At 38.2% G+C, this 21,432-nt stretch overlaps 3 protein-coding genes across 3 annotated transcripts; 1 reads left to right on the top strand and 2 right to left on the bottom strand.

Moving 5' to 3' along the window:
* Positions 1-505: 505 nt before the first annotated feature.
* On the bottom strand, positions 506-2,005 carry LOC136082078 (poly [ADP-ribose] polymerase tankyrase-like). The gene has a single exon (XM_065800656.1). The coding sequence runs from the start codon at positions 2,003-2,005 to the stop codon at positions 506-508; it is 1,500 nt and encodes a 499-aa protein (XP_065656728.1).
* An 8,449-nt stretch (positions 2,006-10,454) lies between these two features.
* Positions 10,455-16,616, bottom strand: LOC136082079 (mucin-19-like). The gene has a single exon (XM_065800657.1). It carries the CDS (start codon positions 16,614-16,616, stop codon positions 10,455-10,457), a length of 6,162 nt encoding a protein of 2,053 aa, XP_065656729.1.
* Positions 16,617-20,486: 3,870 nt separating this feature from the next.
* LOC136082080 (ubiquitin-conjugating enzyme E2 J2-like) lies at positions 20,487-21,080 on the top strand. The gene has a single exon (XM_065800658.1). The coding sequence runs from the start codon at positions 20,487-20,489 to the stop codon at positions 21,078-21,080; it is 594 nt and encodes a 197-aa protein (XP_065656730.1).
* Positions 21,081-21,432: the final 352 nt, after the last annotated feature.

Raw genomic sequence — 21,432 nt, forward strand, 5'->3', positions numbered from 1 at the left:
GTTATTATTGCTTTACTCAAATTTTCAAAAAATCTCCTACAAAAGGATGTAAGATGTTTAAAAATTATATATCAAGATATCCTAAAAAATAAGATTGAAACAATTGAAAATAGTGATGTTTTAATAATTGAAATTTGGAACTTAGAACTCAGACATGATTATAAAGCGGCATTATCATTTATGAACAATCTCAAACAAATTGATAGAAGTGATTTAGTGGATAATTTTATGGAAAATATAATTAAAATATATTTTAATGAACCTAATTTTACTACAGTTAACAACGAAAGTAAAAAACCATCAGAAATAGATGATGATGTTTTATTAATCGAAAAATTAAAAATTACGGATCCCATATATGATCCGAATTTCGGATATAATGCAGACGAAACATACAAAAAAAATACTACTGAATCTCTGTTCAGGTTTGAGCCAGATATCTTGGAAAAAAAATATAAATTATAATTATTATTTTTTTCGTTATGCGTAGCCGGCAGTGTAAAAATTATAATTTATGAATATTATCGATTATATTGATCGATTCTTTTATAAATTGACAGCACCGTTTCGCTAAATAATCGGGTGATTGTTCATACGCTGCTATAGCTGCATTAAATATGTTTTTGAATATATTATATCCAATTTCGCCTTCTTTATCGTTAATTTTGACACCCATAATTAATAATTTCATCATTGTTGATATCGATAATCGTTGAACGAAACAAGCATTTCTATAAACTGATCTTCCGTCTTTCGCTATAGCATTAATATTTGCTTTTTTATTAAATAACATCGTAACTATTTCGTCAAATTGACCTCGCGCAGCATTATGAAGAGGTGAAAATCCTCCTTTGTCACTTTTATTGACATCAATATTATCTTGTTCAAGTAGTATTTTGACTATATCGGTGTTTCCGACCGCAGAAGCTAAATTAAGCGGAGTAAGTCCTTGACTATTTGTTTGATTTATATCGTCACATGCCAATAATAATGTTTTGAATGCTTCGATTTTGTTGCATTTGATGGCGAGAAGCAATGGAGTCAACGCATCATCATTTTCGGTATTAGTTAAATTTTTATTAGCTATATGCTCGGTAATATACTCAATATCATTATCGCGCACTGCGTCGTGCATTTTGGTATCTCCATCATTGGTTATTTTATTATTTACGATACTAATTATATTACGAATAGTACCAACTGTTATTGTTCGTTGAAGATACTGAAATACTTCATCTGATGCTAATTTTGACCCTTTAGCATTGAACCAGTCAATTAATTTTTTTGTTGGTGTTTCACCAGCGTTATCAACGATTGTATTATCTGCGCCGTGTTTGAGTAATAATTCAATTATCGGTAATCTACCATATGTACACGCGATGTGTAATGGTGTTCTTCCTCGATTATCTTTTAACTCTATCATTTGAGATAAATGCGCAATTATAGTCGTTGCTGAATGTATTGATTCATCACCAACTCTAGCAATGGTATGGTACATTGATTCACCACATGAACTTGACATAGTGATTGATGCACCTTTCGATAAGAGAAATTCCGCGACTTGTGTCTTATTATTTTCAATAGCAAATTGTATCGCTGGCCATGAACGAAGAGACGTCGCATTAACATTGTAATTTTTATGTTTACACATAATTTTTACAATCTCAAGGTATCCAAGTTCACATGCGCAAATAAATGCACTTTTTCCATATATAGTTAATATAAATGGATCAGCTCCATGATCAATGATATCTTCAATAATAGCAATTTTTTGTTGATCTGTGAATTTCTTATTATATAAGGTGTGATGTATTGCTGAGAATCCTTTACTATCTGTTTCATTCAGAAGCGAAACAGTATTTTCATTATAAATGATGGAGAACATACCATCTGATGCGAATGGTTCGATAAAATCTTTCACTTTAACATTTTGTTTACGCAAAAATTTATCATATTTGTTTTTTTGCCAATCATATTTATCACTGTAAAATACACGAGTAGTCATTTTTGTGATATATCTATCGATATATCAGTATTCAAATTTTATATTTTGCGCGCGCACCAAGTATCAAAAAATGAATAATTAATTACTTTTTTTGTTTTTTTAATGCGGACTGATGTTTCGCAGAATTAACGTGTCGAGTTTTCCACGAAATTTGTAATCTTTGTCGACATATTTTGCAATATATTTTGTTGACATAATTCGAGTCTGGAATTATATTCGGATCGTCAATGGGTTCAGAATTATTACGCGATGCGACTATGTGACTCCCAGTTGAGAGTAGTTTGATTTCAATCACGCGCTCCAATCGGATCTTTAACGTATCCAAATGTGATACGACGAATACTAATCGCGGACCACCCGGTGCAGAAGCGAGTGACTCAAGTGCCATCGCCATCGATTCGAGATATTCCTCATCACATACCCCGAATCCTTCATCGATGATAAACGCATCAGGACGCGGACTCGTAGATAATCGCCATATTGCGAGACGCGCAGCAAGACTAAGAACAAATTTTTGATATCCACTACCGAGACTCGCGGGAAGCACATTTGTGTTGCAAATGTTGATGCTATAATCGGGATTAATTATTGCCCGGAAGCGCGCACCAAGTTCGCAGAGTGCTAAATTAATTTGTTTCTCTAAGGATGAACGGCCTTTATCGAGGAGTTTGTCGCCTATTCCGCCAACTGGCCGAAGAACCGATCGATACGATTTGAGTGCCTTTTGGCGTTTTAATGTGGACTCATATTTTTCAGCGATAATGAGTTGATCCGCTAATTTTTGTTGCAATCGTATATATCCTACAAGAATGTTTTCTTTATTTTGTACTTTATTTTGCGCGGCACAAGAGGCTTCAGTTGCAGCGTTTGCGCGCAATAATGCAGCCCTAAGTTCACCATATGCTCGTGAATGTTTATCATATGCGATAATATCATGCGCACGCATTCGAAGATTATGTTCTCTCACTTTTTCAAGTTTACACAAATGCGTTAATGCTTTGTTTTTTTCATTGATTTTTGTTGCTTCATCTAATAATGATTTCGATTTATCGAGTTCTATTTTTGCTTCATTTGCGCCGCTTAAAGCATTATTAATAATTTGCAATGTATGTGCGCATCCTTCGCAGTTTTCATTGAGGCGGAGTTTCGATTTTAATGCGGTAGCACATGATGCTATCGAATTATCGTTAACAGATAATATTGTATATTTTTTAAATGCTTCTTCATGATCGCGAACTATTTTTTCGTAAGGTATCGTCATACATGTCGGAACATCTCTTAAATTTTCAACGGTTTGCCGGGCCAATTGATACGCAACCGGATCCCAACATTTTGCGATATCTCGATTGAATGGTTCATGAAAATGCTTTGATGCTTCGATGAGTTCTTCTTTAGTCGGACGATATAACATGTTTATCTCGTCATTGCGAATTATTGAATCATCTACAGTGATATTATCTTCGCAAGGTGGAATATTTTCGACAAGAGTTATTCCTGCACGTCCTTGTTCAATACCTAGCAAACGTTGAGCTTCAGATGCGTCATGTTGTGCTCTAGTTGCAAGAATTTTGAGATTATTAATTTTTGCTGTTGTTTTTTTTATGCTCTCGTCGAGGGATAATATTTTTTGTTTCAGAGTATTGACACTTTCGCCGCGAAATTGTGTCATCAAAGATTTTAATTCTCCACCGATTTCTGTTAATTCTTTTGCTGTTGAGCGCTCAAGTTTTTCGAATGAACCGAGACACATAACACGAGCGATAAGTCTTTTACGCTCATTGGGTGATATACCGATGAAACCGGTTGATTCAGCTCCTTGCAGCTGAAAGCTACTCGCAAGTGCACTAACTGCATCACCTAATACGCTCTCTATTTCGTTCAGGGTTTCGACTATACCGCCGCGCGTTCGATTTTCATTGGCGTACTCGAATCTGTATTGCGATGCAGAATTATTTTGTTTACCGGACGAATACATTGATTTTCTTATTTTTCCTAACTTACCGTCGAGCTCAAAGTCGAGCACTAATCGACATGAAGTCGCGCCATGGTGGATGATATCTTTTTTTAAGGGGGCCCGCGGATGTTCTTCGTAAAGCGCAAAGATGAGTGCTTCAATGATCGAAGACTTACCTGTATGATTTGGTGCGATGACACCGCTAACGCAACCTTCGAGTAATGTAAAATCGATAACATTTGATGGGCCGAACGCATATAAATTATCGAACTCTAAGCAAATAATACGAAAACGACCACCGTTCACATGATATGATGGTTCAACCCAGCGCTCGCGATGTAGTTCAATGACCGCTTCGACATTGGGATCTCCAAGGAAGAGTTCGCGAATAATATCTTCATGTGATTGAATATTTCGTGATGCAATTTGCGCATTAATGAGATCTGTTTGTTCGGATGGTTGGGTCTCGACACACGTATTTGTTCGCGAATGGATCATTCGCGGGGACATCATAAATAATTTTGTATACGATTCGGTTACTGATGATATATGCTCCAAGGGAGTGTCTTCCTCATGGATTAGAGCCCAATATAAGGGAGTTTTTGGTATTGGTTGCTTCGTTATATCTGTGCCTTCGGAGTCGAGCTCGATGCGAACAAATCCGCATTCATTATAAATATCGATTCCGCGCATCACAGGCGGTGCCTGCGGCGCTGGCGATGCTTCAGGCATGTCCCACAAGATATATCCATGACCATAATGTGGTTCACCAATATTTTGTTGAATAAGACTTCCACAGTATGCGGCTCTCGGGGCGAAACGCTGTCTCAAATGAATGTGACCTCCTAGCGCAAGATCATATCGATCAAATGTTGATGTTGTTAGTTTGAAATCGCGCAAAGTTATTCCATTTGGTAGGAGTGTTCCATTAACTTCTTCATGAAAAAGACATATGTGCGGTTGTGAGTCCGGAATTTGTTGTTGATCATACTCCGGAATATTTCCATCTGGTGCTATAACGGACCAAACACATCCATGTGCATCATAAATACTTGAATGCCGCCAATAAGTTAATCTTGGTGGTTGTAGTATATGATGATCGGTTAATATTGCTGTGAGTATATCAAATGCACCAGGTGTGAGGAGATTCGTATCATGATTGCCGGCTATTAGGACCACGGGACTAATATCGGATAAGTTTATGAGAAATGTTGTGACGTCGAGGATATTATTCGCAGAAACGCGCAATTTATTGTCGAAGATATCGCCCGCAACCACGATAATATCTACTTTTTCCCATCGAAGACTTTCATATAATTTATTGAATATAACTTGATATTCGATCCGACGTCGATCTTGAATGTGGATATCTGCGAGATGAGCTATACGCATGATTATGAAATTTGAATTTATATTATATTATAATATCGATTAAAATGTTTCAAAACTTGAGCGATAAATCTAGTATGATGGTAATTATGTCTATGATAAATCATAGACATGATATCCCCATATCATAGACATGATCTTTTGTGTCATCATAACTTTGATGAAGTGCAACGCAAAATAAAATGTGAAAAATTATTTTTTTTTTTTTAAGGTAATGTGATAAATTTGAATCATCGTTTTATTATGATTGTGCTTGTGTGTGTATGAGTGCAAAAAATTTCAGTTTGTATTTTATCGAAAAAATGACCGTCATAATTGCAATTTCGTAACTTACAATACCAAAAATGTTAGAAATTATTCGTTAATTCACAAACGATTAGTAAACAAATTTTAGTTTGCATTTCATCAAGAGGATACTCATCAGAGTTGCAAGTTTATAACTAACAATCGCTAATATATTAGCTAATCCACAAATTATTCATATGTGATTCTATCAAAGATTACATTGTTACTTGTGAGATATTTCCATCCGATTGTCGATGACATCAATTTCATAACTAACAGTACCAAAAATTTTAGAAGCTCATTGATCATTCCACTAACCATTAATAAACAATTTTCGTTTAGTGTTACTCCCATCAGCGATAATAAAATAGTTTCTAAGTTGCTTTTTATTTCACCTATCATCTCTTTCTCCATATTTTTAGCCATTACCATAATTTTATTCATTGGTTCACTCACAAATTTTCGATGTTGACATCCATATTGACATTATTTCTCATTAGTTCATAAATGAACGCACAATGTTTTTGAGTAGTCGTCGCTGTTGTTTAATAACAACAATGATTTTCGGATATTCACGTATATCAAAATACGATGGTGTCGTTAAAAATTAAATTAACACGTTTAAGTGTTTTCGAAAATATAATATCGCTCTTTCAAACTATTATAGCAATCTCCAGCTTGGTTTTCATTTGACACTGTACAATTTCAAAATATATCAAAAAATATAAATATATCAAAATATATCAAAATATCAAAAAATATAAATATATCAAAAAAAATATAAATATTATAATATATCGAAAATATTGTAATATATTTTTTTTGATGTAGATGGGGGGGGGGGGAATAAAAAGTAACAAAAAATGGTGTGTGTTTTGATTATTTTTTATGACCGTTTGTGTGTGTATGTGTGTACCTCACAAACTACAACTTTTGCATGGTTGGGATTGCAATTGTTGTTTCCTCTGTTTGTGAGGTGGGGTTATCCGTTTCCGTGTCCTTATTTCGTTTTCAGTCCATCATCCAGTGTACCTGTGTTTTGACTCGTCATCTGGTTATGACTCATCAGTTTGGGGGTGTTTTGACTCGTCATTCGAGAATCACGCATCATGTGTTCGACATATCCAAGCGACTCAAATCATGTTTAAAATCTTCAGTGACATCGTCCATATTGTTCCATTATCCATTTCCTTGTCCTTATTTCAGTCCGGTCAATCACAACGAGAAAGAATCTGTTATGATTTAACTATTTTTTATCGTTGTTCCCACTATGATGTTTCTTTTAACAGATGAAATCATTTTCTTTAGAGAACCTGCTGTTCTATAAATTTCTTCAATTTCTTTTTTACAAAGAAGTTCGTTAAATTGTTTAACTAAACCACTTGGCATTTTTTCAGCAGCTTTCTCCAAATCTTGTATTTCATCTATTAACCCTTTCATGTTATTTTTAATGTGAAAAGCACATATGCATTCTTTAACTTTGTTTTTACAAACTTCATCTTTGTTTTTATTAGCATTAACTGCTTTAGAAGGCTTTAATTTTTTTGATGCATTTTTGGTTTTGAGAACCGATAATGCACTAAAAAACTCTTTCCTTCCACAATTATAACTTTCAGTTATTGCATCTGCAAGATGAAGTCGGTTGCAAGTTTCATCTTTGCATCCCCCATTTAAAAATGCATGCATACATAATGAGTTATTTGTGGGGTAACCCAATTCTTTTTGTCTTTTTTGTTCTTTTAACAATTCTTTTCTAAACTCTGATCTAATATGATAGCGTGAGATCATTTAATGTTACTTCACTATCATAAAATATTGCGGATGGATAATTTAAAATTAGCGCAGTAGATGTTAATGAGTGCGCAAATAGCGAACTTTTATCAACGATTATGCCGGTTTGATATACAGATGGTATATTAATATTTCCAGCGACGCGGAGTTCACTTTCGACGAGGTTGAGACCATTGCCCGAGACAATATTTGAAATATTGATATCACCGACACACTTGAGTTCGGATGCGGTGTTAATGTTGAGCCCAAAATATTTACAACCACTCGCGTCTAGTACAGTCCCGCCTTCTGTGCGAATTAATGATGCTTTTGATCCGTTCGTGAGGACAAATCCTTGATCCATGCAATTATGGACGTCAACACTTGTGGTCGCAAAGAATTCGGACGCACCATGGACATATATACCGACAGTTTGTGCGCTGTGAGCTTCGATCCCGGTTGAGTTCCATTTTTGCTGTGATAGATAAATATTTGGCGAAGTCCCGGCCATATTAGCAATAACAGAATTTAAACGAGCTTCACCGTTGGTCAAATTAATATTGCTTATACCGTTTGCGGTTGCGGTTAACGTGTTATCAACGAATAAGTCACTTTTATCCATCCTAATACCATATTCGTGATTTTCAGAAGCATTAATTGATCCCGCGAATAATGAACTTCGGAGCGTACAATGTATTCCAGATTCATTATTATCTGATGTTGTGAGTGTACCGATAACACATACATGTGAGTTATCGTTGAATATTAATCCAGTGGTCGATGTATTTTTTATTGATAGGTCGTTTAGTACTGTTAACTTTGAACCATATTCAACGTTGATGTTGATTGCACCGCCATCTAAGTTTATTGATTGAGCAATTAATTCACTTTCGTACTGTAGATCGATTGCGCGACATAAATGCGAATTTAGTGTGATCGATTGTGTATATATTTTGCTCCTTTTAGCATATATGATGTAAGTACTGAATGTACCTGTTATAACAGGTAATCTATTCATATGTACTTCCGCAAGATATATTAACATTGCTCCTATACTTTTTGCACCTCCATTGATACGAACTACTGCGTCTTGTGGTATTATTATATTTCCGCCTCCTTCACATAATATAGCGTATCTACATGAATCTATCTGCACAAATCCGTTACTCCTCTCACCTAAAATAATTTTTCCACCTCCGAGCGTCGTTGTTATACCACCACTTCTTGAATTTAATATATGAGTATCGTATACAGTAACGATTCCACTCGATGCTGCTGCAATACCATAAAAATTACCACGTAATCCTCCATCAAATCGACTTAGTTGTACCGTTGAATTTTCTGAATTTGCGAATAGAGTTACTTCACCGAAACATTCGCATGATTGCATAATAATTGGTCCTTGAATAAATATACTTGCGTTAGACCCGACAGGTAATTCCATTCGGAACATACTATTCGATATGATCGCATTCGAATTATCAGAGTTGAGCCTGATGAAATTTCCGGATGATGTTTGTGTATTATAAACTGCGATCCCGAGCGATGATGGTATGATTGGACTTATTGCTTTATTCGCATGAATATATCCGGTATGAAGAATACCATCAGTGTTTGAAAATAAAATATCCACATTAGGAACACATAAGAATCGAACACCAACAAGATTTGCTTCAAAGCCCGTGAAATAAATTCCAACTGCCGTTTCTACCGAAGATGCGGTCGGTATAAAATCGATGTCGCGGAATATGATTGATGCATTGCTCATGAATACAGCGACTGCTGTATTAATTATACAGCGACTTGTGTTTTCGAGTATTTCGAATGAATCACCAACTGCGGGTACCGTTGATTCTGCGGCATATGTGATTCGAACGGTAGAAGAATCAATAACGTCTGAAATATATGCTTCAAACTGAAATGGCGGAGGCGATGGTAATATTTTTGTTGATGGAGCGAACTCAATATTTAATCGTGTAAACTGAACATAAGACGCTAATGCGCCAGAAGTGAATCGAATGATGCGACCAATGTCTGTGTTATCAAATGAACCACCAGATATGATGAGTAATTTACTTGCGACATCAAGACTGAAACTTGTAATTGTTCCAGATTTAATTACGGTGCGCGGCGCACCATAAACATGCACAGGTGTATATTGTCTGCCGCGAGTTCCCGCATTAAGACTCATCATCGGCGAAAGTGTTAATGCCGATTTAATTCGGACCACTGCGGTGTTATCCCATCCTGTTTTTTCGATTTCTGCGAATGCGCGCTGCAATGTAGCGAATGGTGTTGCAAAAGTACCATCACCTGTGGTATCATTGCCGCTGTTATCGATGTATAAATTAATATCAGTTATTGGGACAATATTACCGATCGATAGTTGATCGTTCGTTTGCGTAATGTTTATTCCGGGCCCGGACGATAGTGAGCGAAAATGGAGAACTGTGCCGATTAATTCTTTGAATAATGCGCCGCACGTAGTGCTCGTGCAAGCGCTCTCATTAATTGCATTTGTTACTCCGGCCGATCCAGGACCAGGAAATGCACCAGTATAGCGCCAATATTTGATTGTAAGTGGTGCTTTGTACCCGAGTTCTGATAATGATTTATATTTAAATTCGACTAATCCGCGAATCCCATCTGCGACCCAAACATTAGAATCGTATGGGATCAAAACATTATTAGCGTCAGTTAATTTTGGTTGGTACGCACAGTTGCTATATGTCGCAGGTATCATATCTTGGAAAGAAGGATTAGCGAAATGAAATGCATTATTGGGCACAGCCTCAAGAATAGCAGTTGCTGGAGTGACGACAGATGTTGCAACAGACGGTGGTGTTATCGGTATTAACTGCATGTCGAGCCAGCATTCTCGAGCATCGATAGGACGTCGTTCGATCGCGCTCATATTGTGCTCAAAGTTATAATGATCACTGAGTGAAAAATATTCAACGTAAATTGGTTGTTCGATGCGAGGCGCAGCCATATTATAAATGATAACAAAAAAATATTGATTGTTTAAAACCAGTCACATTGATTTATTTTTTACACACCGATCTGTGTGATCGAAACTTCCGCATATACCTCGAATGTACCGACACCTGCACCCACTGCAGCACCTAATCCGTTCGTAGCTTGTGCAGTTTGTATATAATGACTAAGTCGACAAACAATAGTTGTGGTTGGTGCAATAACACCACTAATGAATGATCGCGTCGCTAACGTTGCACCGGTAGAATAATTATTTGTACCATTAAGTATTATTGCATTTGTTGTGTTATTGACGAGAGAAATACGATTAAGTCCACCGTTTATTACAGGAGCTGATGCTGTAACATAATATCTTCCGGGCTGTATAGTTAATAAATTTGTCGCAAGTGTAACATTTGCAACGTTAGGTCCAGATGAAAGAGCAGTTGTTAAGGTGCGAGTTTGTGTACCTGCGACCGATGCTCCCGCATTAGTTGCATTCGCTTTTTCATAGGTGAAACGCCAACTCGTTAAATTTGCGACTGCAGCGCCACCCGCAACCGCGACAGAAATATCGTTCACGTTTTGTGTAACAGTGACGTTTGTTCCGGCGGTGATACCGCGCAAATTTATTAATGCGCCCGTTTTATTTGCGAAGACCGCAGCAGTACCACCGAGTGATGCACCAGTGAGTGTATTATCGATCGTAATTAATCCGGCCGTTGGTGCGGAAACAGTGAGTCCATTCGCAGTACCCGCGAGACTATTAAATTGCAACTGTGCTCCAGTCTTTGCGCTGAATATGGCACTACCGCCAGTGCCGAGGTTTGCACCGGTCAAGGTGTTATCGATTGTTATGTTTGTCGCATTTTGCGTAACAGTGAGACCGTTAATGGTACCGAGAAGTGAGTGTAAGTTTGCTGTTGTACCTCCGGTTGTCGCAAATATTTGCGCACCAGTATCAAGATTTGCGAGTGAAGTTAGGGCACTTGTCGCGATCACAATATCATTTGCATTTTGCGTGAGTATGATACCGGTACCCGCAGATAATGAGCGAAACTGTAAATTTGCAACAGACTTTGCACTGAACACGGATGAACCTGTGCCGAGATTTGCACCAGTCAATGTGTTGTCGATGGTGATAGCTGTCGTACCTTGTGTCACAGTGAGACCGTTCGCGGAACCGACGAGTGAGTGCAAATTCGCAGTTGTACCGGTGACCGTATCAAATATTTGTGCACCCGCGCCGAGATTCGATAGTGTACTCAGCGATACCGATGAAGCTGCAGCGATGATGATATCATTTGCATTTTGTGTGAGCGTCACACCTGCACCCGCAGTTAGTGTGCGAAATTGTAATGCCGCGCCGACTTTTGCACTAAACAGCTGTGATCCCGCACCGAGATTCGCGCCGGTCAAAGTGTTATCGATCGTGATCACACCAGCGACAGATGGTGCGGAAATAGTAAGACCATTTGCGGTACCAGATATAGTATTGAATTGCAATGATGCACCACTTTTCGCACTGAATAGGGAAATACCTGTACCGAGATTTGCACCCGTTAACGTGTTATCGATAGTAATAGATGCGGATCCTTGTGCGACAGTTAATCCATTCGCAGTACCAAGTATAGATCGCACATTCGCGGATGTACCAGTGACCGCATCAAATATTTGTGCACCAGTGCCGAGATTCGTGAGCGTAGTGAGTGAGGATGCTGATGCTAATGCGATAACAATATCATTTACATTTTGTGTTAATGTGATACCGGTACCCGCGGTTAATGAGCGAAATTGTAACTGTGCTCCATTTTTTGCACTGAACAGTTGTGATCCCGCACCAAGATTTGCACCAGTAAGTGTATTATCAATAGTTATTGCAGTCGCACCTTGAGTGACGGTTAGTCCGTTAACGGTTCCAACGAATGAGCGCAAATTTGCAATCGAATTTGATATAGTTTCGAATACTTGTGCACCAGTGCCAAGGTTTGTGATCGATGATAGAGGTACACTCGCGATCGAAATGACAATATCATTTATATTTTGTGCGAGCGCGATACCAGTACCCGCGGTCAATGAGCGAAATTGTAAATTCGCACCATTTTTTGCGCTGAACAACTGTGATCCCGCACCGAGGTTCGCGCCGGTCAATGTGTTGTCGATGACGATTAAACCCGCTGTTGGAACTGAGACGGTGAGTCCGTTACCTGTACCGGCAATACTATTAAACTGGAGGGTCGAACCATTTTTCGCACTAAATATTGTACCCGATCCCGAACCCAAATTTGTACCGGTTAATGTATTATCGATTGTGATAGTTGTTGTATTTTGTGTGAGAGCGATACCGTTCGCGGAACCAATGAGTGATCGTACGTTCGCGGATGTGCCGGTGACCGCGTCAAATATTTGTGCACCTGCGCCGATATTCGCGAGCGAAGTTAAGACACCACTTGCTGCGATTGCGATATCATTTGCATTTTGTGTGAGTGTGATGCCGGTACCAGCGGTCAACGAGCGAAACTGAAGTGACGATGTATTTTTTGAGATGAAAAGTTGTGATCCGGTCCCGAGATTTGCACCGGTTAATGTGTTATCGATAGTAATTGTCGATGCATTTTGTGTAACAGTGAGCCCATTGGTCGTACCTACGAGCGATCGCACATTCGCAGTTGTACCAGTAATTGCATCAAATATTTGTGCACCTGCGCCGAGGTTCGCGACCGAAGTTAGGACACCAATTGTTGCGATTGTGATATCGTTTGTGTTTTGTGTGAGTGCGATGCCGGTCCCCGCAGTTAGTGTGCGAAATTGTAAAAGTGCACCAGACTTTGATGCGAATAACTGTGATCCCGCTCCAAGATTTGTACCGGTCAATGTGTTGTCGATGGTGATTGATAATGCGCTTTGCGTTACTGTGAGACCATTGGTCGTACCTACTAACGATCGCACATTTGCGGATGTACCAGTAACTGCATCAAATATTTGTGCGCCGGTCCCGAGGTTCACAAGTGTGGTTAAGATACCACTTGTCGCGATGGTAATATCATTTGTGTTTTGTGTAACAGATATGCCGGTCCCCGCAGTAATACTGCGAAATTGTAATGTCGCACCAGATTTTGCACTGAATATGGGGGTACTGGTCCCGAGGTTAGTACCGGTTAATGTATTATCAATAGTAATTGTTGATGTATTTTGCGTGACCGATAGACCATTTGATGAACCAAGTAATGTTCGCAAGTTCGCTATTGTTCCGGAAATTACATCAAATATTGATGAACCTGTGCCGATGTTTGCGAGCGAAGTTATGGGTGATGACGTCATCGCGATCACAATATCATTTGTATTTTGTGTGAGCGCGATGCCAGTACCCGCGGTTAATGAGCGAAATTGTAGGTTCGAACCGGACTTTGATGCAAATAACTGTGATCCGGCACCGAGATTCACACCGGTCAACGTGTTATCAATGGTGATTGATGATGTGTTCTGTGTAACTGTGAGACCGTTCACAGTACCGAGTATAGATCGCAAGATTGCGGATGTACCAGTGATCGAATCAAATATTTGTGCACCTGCGCCGAGATTCGCGAGCGAAGTTAATAGACCACTCGCTGCAATGGTAATATCAGATGCGCTTTGTGTGAGCGAAATATTGGAACCCGCGGTCAACGTGCGAAACTGAAGTGTTGATGTTGTTTTTGCACTAAATACTTGCGATCCTGTCCCAAGATTCGCACCGGTCAACGTGTTATCGATAGTGATGGTCGACGCATTTTGTGTGACAGTAAGACCATTCGCAGAACCAAGTATAGAACGAAAGTTTGCTGTTGTACCGGTGACCGCGTCAAATATTTGCGCACCCGCGCCAAGATTCGCAATCGCACTCAGGGATGATGTTACTGTTGATGCGATTACGATATCATTTGCATTCTGTGTGAGAGCTATGCCGGTACCAGCGGTCAATGAGCGAAACTGTAAGTTTGCGCCGGATTTTGCACTGAATATGAGTGATCCGGCACCGAGGTTCGCACCAGTTAATGTGTTATCGATGGTGATGGTCGATGCGTTTTGTGTGACTGTGAGTCCGTTCGCGGTACCAAGAATTGATCTTAAATTAATTGTTGTTCCAACAACCGCGTCGAATATTTGTGCACCGGTGCCGAGATTCGCGACCGCTGTTAAGATACCACTTGCAGCGATTGAGATATCATTTGCGTTTTGTGTGAGCGAAATATTGGTACCGGCTGTTAAAGATCGAAACTGTAAGTTTGAACCAGATTTTGCACTAAATATGGATGGACCGGTGCCGAGGTTCACGCCGGTCAACGTGTTATCGAATGTGATCGTATTTGTGTCTTGTGTAACTGTGATACCTGCAGAACCAATGATCGAGCGTAAGTTAGCGGTAACTATATCAAATATTTGTGCGCCTGTGCCGAGATTTGCAATCGATGTGGCGATAATAATATCATTCGCATTTTGTGTGAGTGCGATGCCAGTACCCGCAGTCAATGAGCGAAACTGTAAATTCGAACCGGACTTTGATGCGAATAACTGTGATCCCGCTCCGAGATTTGCGCCGGTCAACGTGTTATCAATAGTAATTGTTGATGCATTTTGTGTGACTGTGAGTCCGTTCGCGGAACCAAGCAATGATCGAATATTCGCAGTTGTTTCAAGAATATCAATAAATATTTGTGCGCCGGTTCCGAGATTCGCTAAAGTTGTGACGATTGTTGATGAGCTCCCACTATCTGTCGTTGATATGATGATATCATTTGCATTCTGTGTGAGGATGATACCTCCACCCGCAGTTAGGCTGCGGAATTGTAAGTTTGCGGCACTTTTTGCTTTAAAAATTTGAGATCCCGAACCAAGATTTGTGCCCGTCAAAGTGTTGTCGATGGTGATTGATGTCGATGTTTGATCGACAGTTAACCCGTTTGCTGTTCCAAATAAAGATCGTAGCCTCGCAACTTTATTAAAAATTCCTTCAAAAATTTGTACTCCGTTATCGAGGTTTGCTAGATCAACGAGTGTTGATGATATCATGATATCATTTGTATTTTGTGTTAATTCGATACCTGTGTCCGCGGTCAATGAGCGAAACTGTAAATTCGAACCGGACTTTGATGCAAATAACTGTGATCCGGCACCGAGGTTCGTGCCGGTCAACGTGTTGTCGATTGTGATGGTTGATGCATTTTGTGTGACGCTCAGACCGCTCGCCGAAAGTATAGAGCGAATGTTCGCAGATGTTCCGGTAATATTATTAAATATTTGTGCTCCCGTACCGATGTTTGCGAGCGTTGTTAATAGACCATTCGGCGCGGTGACGATATCATTTTCGTTCTGAGTGAGTGTTAAATTTGCACCGGCAGTCAAGGAACGAAACTGTAAATTTGCGCCGGATTTTGCACTGAGCACGGATGAACCTGTGCCAAGGTTCGCACCGGTCAACGTGTTATCGATTGTGATATCGTTTGTGTTTTGTGTCACAGTAAGACCATTTGATCCGACGATGCGACGGAGAACAGCATGTGATCCATCAAATGTGTTAGTATTGATTTCTGCACCAGTTGTACTTGTGCTCGTGAGTCCAGTTATACCAGATTCCACATTAATTGTGATCCCAGTTGCTGATTCTTGCAGTGACACGTTTGTTCCAACGAGTAGTGTTCGAAATTCGAACTGATTCGAAGAAATTTTTTGCTTGAAAATGTGAGCGCCCGGTGCAAGATTTATTCCATCAACAGATGAACTATTACCGCTTGCGAATGCGCCGGTATAACGCCAATAATCAATCGTGAGCGGAGGTATATATCCGAGTTCTTGAGGAGTTTTATATTTAAATACGATCACGCCGAGTAATCCATCTGCGATCCATACTGTTGGATCATACGGAATAACTCGACCTGTCACATCTTTTAAAGTGGGTTTGTATGAACCATTTGCATGATTAGCGGGAATCATATCTACAAAATGTCCCGAAAGTGATGCATACTTGTATGGTGATACCGAAGTTAGTTGAACGCCGGTGATACCGCGAGTATTTCCGATGATGGGTCCGCCCGGATAGGGTGCAGATAATGGAGGAGTTTGCGGAATCGTTTGCAAATCTAACCAAATTTCTCGACCATCAATGGGTCTACGTTCGATAGCAGAATCGTCATAATCGTAATTATCGCTATATTGTATTACTTCGACGTATATGGGGTGTTCCGCATATGGGGTACTCATAATTATATGAAATATATGATTATATTTTGCAGTGTTATAGCAAAAATGTCCAAACTATACAAGCATCGAATATTCTGCAACACAGACAACAGATGGGCATATGCATGGACGGAATCATCGACACTTTTAGTTACGTGTCCTGATAATGCTACACACGCAACGCAAAACGATAGTTCATTTATTGAGGACGAAAAAGAAGATAACACAATTGTTATCAATAAAGAGCCGAATATCGTTACACAAGGAAATATTAAAATAGAATCGATCGCGATCGAAGCAGGAACACCATTATCAAAAACATGGCCATATGATATTGCAATATATAATATTCGCATCGCTGTTACATCAGAAATTGTGGGATTTAATATTACGATTGATAGTGCGCCCCGAACAACTATAGGTGCGCTCACCACAGATGCCGCAATAGGTACAACAGTCTTGAATGTAACACCCGCAACAATAGCAAATGTTTCACTCGGAACCATTGTCACACTACAACAGGATGCAATAATTCAAGAACTTGGTCCCGCATTGGCCGTGGATAACATAAAAAATAATATTACTGTTGAGGTACCAACGTTTGCTGCTGTTAAAGTTGGAACACTTGTTAAGATAACACAACGCATTACTGATCGCATGGAACTTCCATTAGTTGGTTATTTAACATTTGGTGAAGATCGCGCGAAAGTTTTAGCTATCAAAAAAGGAAAACCATTGGTTTTTAGTTTAATAAATCCTAAAGGAGTGAATGCGCGACTTATTATTTATGTTTCATACAATTATTGATAACATAAGGGGTTCAAGTATTTCAAGGTCATTGGGTGATATTTTTATTTTATCAAATATGCGCGGGTCCAGGAGTAGGTCAGAATTAATTTCAATGATTTCCGCGCGTAACGGAGCGATCGATTTATAAAATTCTTCAACTTTATCCGCAGAAATTCGGAATTTATTATGGCTTATTTTGTCTCCATATTTTTCGGCTTGTTCGGCGCGAAATGTAATATAACGAAGATAATGTGGATGCGCCCATCTACTAAGTTGAATTATTTTTGTCGATGTCGCGCCATCAAATTGTTGATTTGTAAGATTTTGCAAAACTTCAAGGGCGTCTGATAGACTGCCGAGTGTAATTGTCGATGCCATCATATGCACATGTATCAAAATATCATAGATGACTTCAACTCTAATATTATTGCTAAAATTGAATCCCGCGTTTATTAGTTGAATACTTTCGGTCCTCCTCGGATATATCATAAGATCTTGATTCATATATCCCCCTCAAATACAATGGCAGAAAAAACAAGATCAAAAGCAAACAGCATTGACTTAATCACAAAAAGTATCGAAAAATTACTCGAACCAATAATCGAAAATTATTCAAAATTGCTTGCAACATGTATAGCAATTTCTGCTCGTATGGAAACATTGGAACAAGCCTTAAACTCGGGAAATATCGCAAGTAAAAGAGCCGTGCGAACAACAGCAACAAAAAATGTAAATAAATCTAATCCAATAATTATGGGAGGGACCGGAAGCGATCCGAGTAAAGTTACAAATGCAATGTTGTATTTTAGGTATCTTCAATATTATGATAAGGAAAATGTACGATCAATCTATATAACACCTGAAAAAATAGAAGAACTAAAAAATAATCCACAAGCAAACAAAGTTTCTCGCGAAGAGGATGAAAATCAATATTTTAGCAATATGGGTGGTGAAGTGTGGAGGTCAATTGATGATGATATTAAAGCGGAATTCAGAAATCAATTCAAAAACTGGCATGAACAGAATATTCGCAATAAAGCCAATCCTCCACTCGAAGAAGAACAAATGTAATATCAACATTACTACAACATATGTATTTTTTTCTGCTGCGTGTATACCATTAGCTGCAGTGAGATCATATCATGCCTGTCGCAGGACCAGATAGTGAGAAAAAAAAGCGCGTAACTGCGCCTAAAAAACCCACAACTGCACCAAATGAACTTGCTGCTACGGCCGTAAAGAAAACAATTAATCCTTTGAAAAAGAAAAAGGCTGAAGTAACGCGCGGTAATGCATTACTTAAGAATCAAAAAGATGCTGCACTCGCAAAGAAGAAGAAAGATGCCGCACTCGCAAAAAAGAAGAAAGAAACAGCATTACTAGTAAAGAAAAAGAAAGTAACAACGCCCGCAAAAAATAAAAAACCATCAACCGCAAAAAAGGGTGGAGTTGGACCAGATATCAATACTCTTAGAAAACATGCTAAACTTCTCGGTATAAAATTACCTTTATCGACAACAACCACAAAAACTAAGCATAGTCTTCAAAAATTACTCGAATATATGTAATTTGAAAAAAAATTGAATACATGATATGATAAAATATATCATAATAACAATGGCATCAATTAGCGATTCAAGAAAAGAATCTATAAAAGAAATCCTCAAACAAATTCCGAAATATAATCGGTTATATAATCAAATGATAAGCATTGTACATGATAAAAATTTCTCAAATAATCGTCTTTCTGATCTTGAAAAATTACTTAATAAGACGATACCATCAACTGCTAGTGAGATTGCCCTCGCAAATTATGCAATTGCTACAGCAAATATTGATAGAGGTAAATTCTTTACATTTGCGTTTAGAAGTCGATGCGCATGTTTATTATTGCTCGTTGACTGTCCCGCAATAGCAACAGCACTTAAGCTATCAGATATTTATGAAATATTTGTGGACAACAACGAACGCTTTCACATTATGCCATTATCAAATATTATTGAGAAGATACATTTTAAACCTGATCACGATCATCGTAAAAATAAATACAATAAACGTAATAAACAAAGATATGACGATGAAAATGATGATGGTGAATCTTCTCAAATTAAAGCGCTACCTTCGCCTAATCGAAAAAAAATATATACCGAAATCCTTGGTAAAATTTCCGACTTAAGTGTTAATTCGGAACCACAGAATAATCCACCAAGTTGGGAAGATTTGACAACTTGCGACGAAAACAAATAAATTTAGTTGCGTCTTTTTTTTGAACAATTAAAGATGATATCAATACCCACCAATAAATATGGAATTCCCCATTGACGAATACGAATTGGGTCAAATTGATAAAGATGATTGGCAGATAGACTTGAACAATGAAACAAATCTTGAAAATCTTGAGGACCCGATGCTGCGAGCACATATGGATCAAGCACGTGAGCATTTATTTGAGCAAGAGAATACACCATCACCGGTAAATGATGAAGCAATAATGCAAGATGACATTGAAATACGACGCAAATTATCAGAATTAATAACGAAACTTCGAGATCATCATATGTCGTTGCGGATTGTATGTGATGGTGTAATATTACAATCAACAAATGCAAAAAGACTCGCAAATGGTGATCGACCACATGGTTATCCCCAAACGGATTGTATAGAATTCCTCAGTAAAAAAATATCAGATGTCGGAGATGAATTATCTCAAGTGCTCAAAACATTAGAAGAATTTGAGCGCGATTTTACGATTATGCGGCGCGAATACGAAAATATTATTAATAAATTATTGTTCCATCCTCGTTCTGAAAATTTGAATTGACGAAAATGAATCACTACTATGTGAGAGTTGGTTTAATATCAACAATATTATTTGCGGGAGTTTATCTTATATATGTTTCGAACAAGAAAAAACCAAACGAAAATGTTGATTTAACATCATTAAAAAAAGCAGTTGGTAATAACATCATTAAAAAAAGCAGTTGGTAATAACATCATTAAAAATAGCAGTTGGTAATAACACCATAAAATAATTATTTTTTTATCCAAATTTTAAACGTGACATATTTAATAAATATATATTAATTATATTGACCTGGTACGATGTCGAGAATATCAAAAATAATGTGCCGACAATATCAAATTATTATCAATAAACCATTTCCATACCTTTTGGGTATAATCGACGAGGTAGATAGCAAAAAATGGTATTTCATGATTGGAGGTCTTGATACGCCTTTTCGACATGGAGAATTTATTTTTAAACTTTTAGCGAATGATGATTTTCCACATACACCGCCGCGTCTCGAATTTATTACACCTAATGGTGTTTTCGAAACGACCGGACCAATATGCATGAGCGTTGGTGAATTTCATGCAAAAGATAAACCCGGAAAAGAGGGTTCGTATGGTTGGCGATCAACATTAGGTATGCCCGGGTTTGCACTTCAAGTTGTCAACATGATGATATGTCACGATAGCTCGATAAACGGCATTGGTATAAAAATAATGAACAATGAATATAAACAGAATGCCGCAAAAAGTTCTCGAGATTTTAATCAGAAAAATTTCCCAAAAATATATGAATTATTCGAAGAATTTATAAAAATTAATCCCGATATGGAACCCGTGCGTAATATAGTGCGTGCGCGCGAAAATATACACGATATCACGGAGAAGGTTGAAACATTATCATAATAAAGGGTTTATTTTTTATTTATATATACCACGATGGATGATATCATCGAAGATGCGGAAATTCGCGCCGAAGTAGTCGCATTTAGTGATCGTATGCGATATGAAAAATTTATTATTGCAGCTGAACATTTTGCGTCAGAAAACGGACTAATAGTTGCCGGATCAGCAGCAACTAGATTATTATTGGGCCATTCTGATGATAATAACGCTCCACCCGAAATAGGATTGGATTCGTTTCATATCGAGTTTTTTAGTGGACAAGCATTGACGCATGCGCGAGCACTCGCAGATGTTATGTATAAAATTGATCCTGATGGTCTCGGCCATTACACATCAGTTGTAACAAAAGTTG

This window comes from Hydra vulgaris, chromosome 06 (genome assembly GCF_038396675.1).
Source record: "Hydra vulgaris chromosome 06, alternate assembly HydraT2T_AEP".
NCBI classification, from domain to species: Eukaryota; Metazoa; Cnidaria; class Hydrozoa; order Anthoathecata; family Hydridae; genus Hydra; species Hydra vulgaris.

Coding starts and splice junctions, on each gene's coding strand:
- LOC136082080 (XM_065800658.1), top strand. CDS start 20,487: ATGTCGAGAATATCAAAAATAATGTGCCGACAATATCAAATTATTATC.
- LOC136082078 (XM_065800656.1), bottom strand. CDS start 2,005: ATGACTACTCGTGTATTTTACAGTGATAAATATGATTGGCAAAAAAAC.
- LOC136082079 (XM_065800657.1), bottom strand. CDS start 16,616: ATGAGTACCCCATATGCGGAACACCCCATATACGTCGAAGTAATACAA.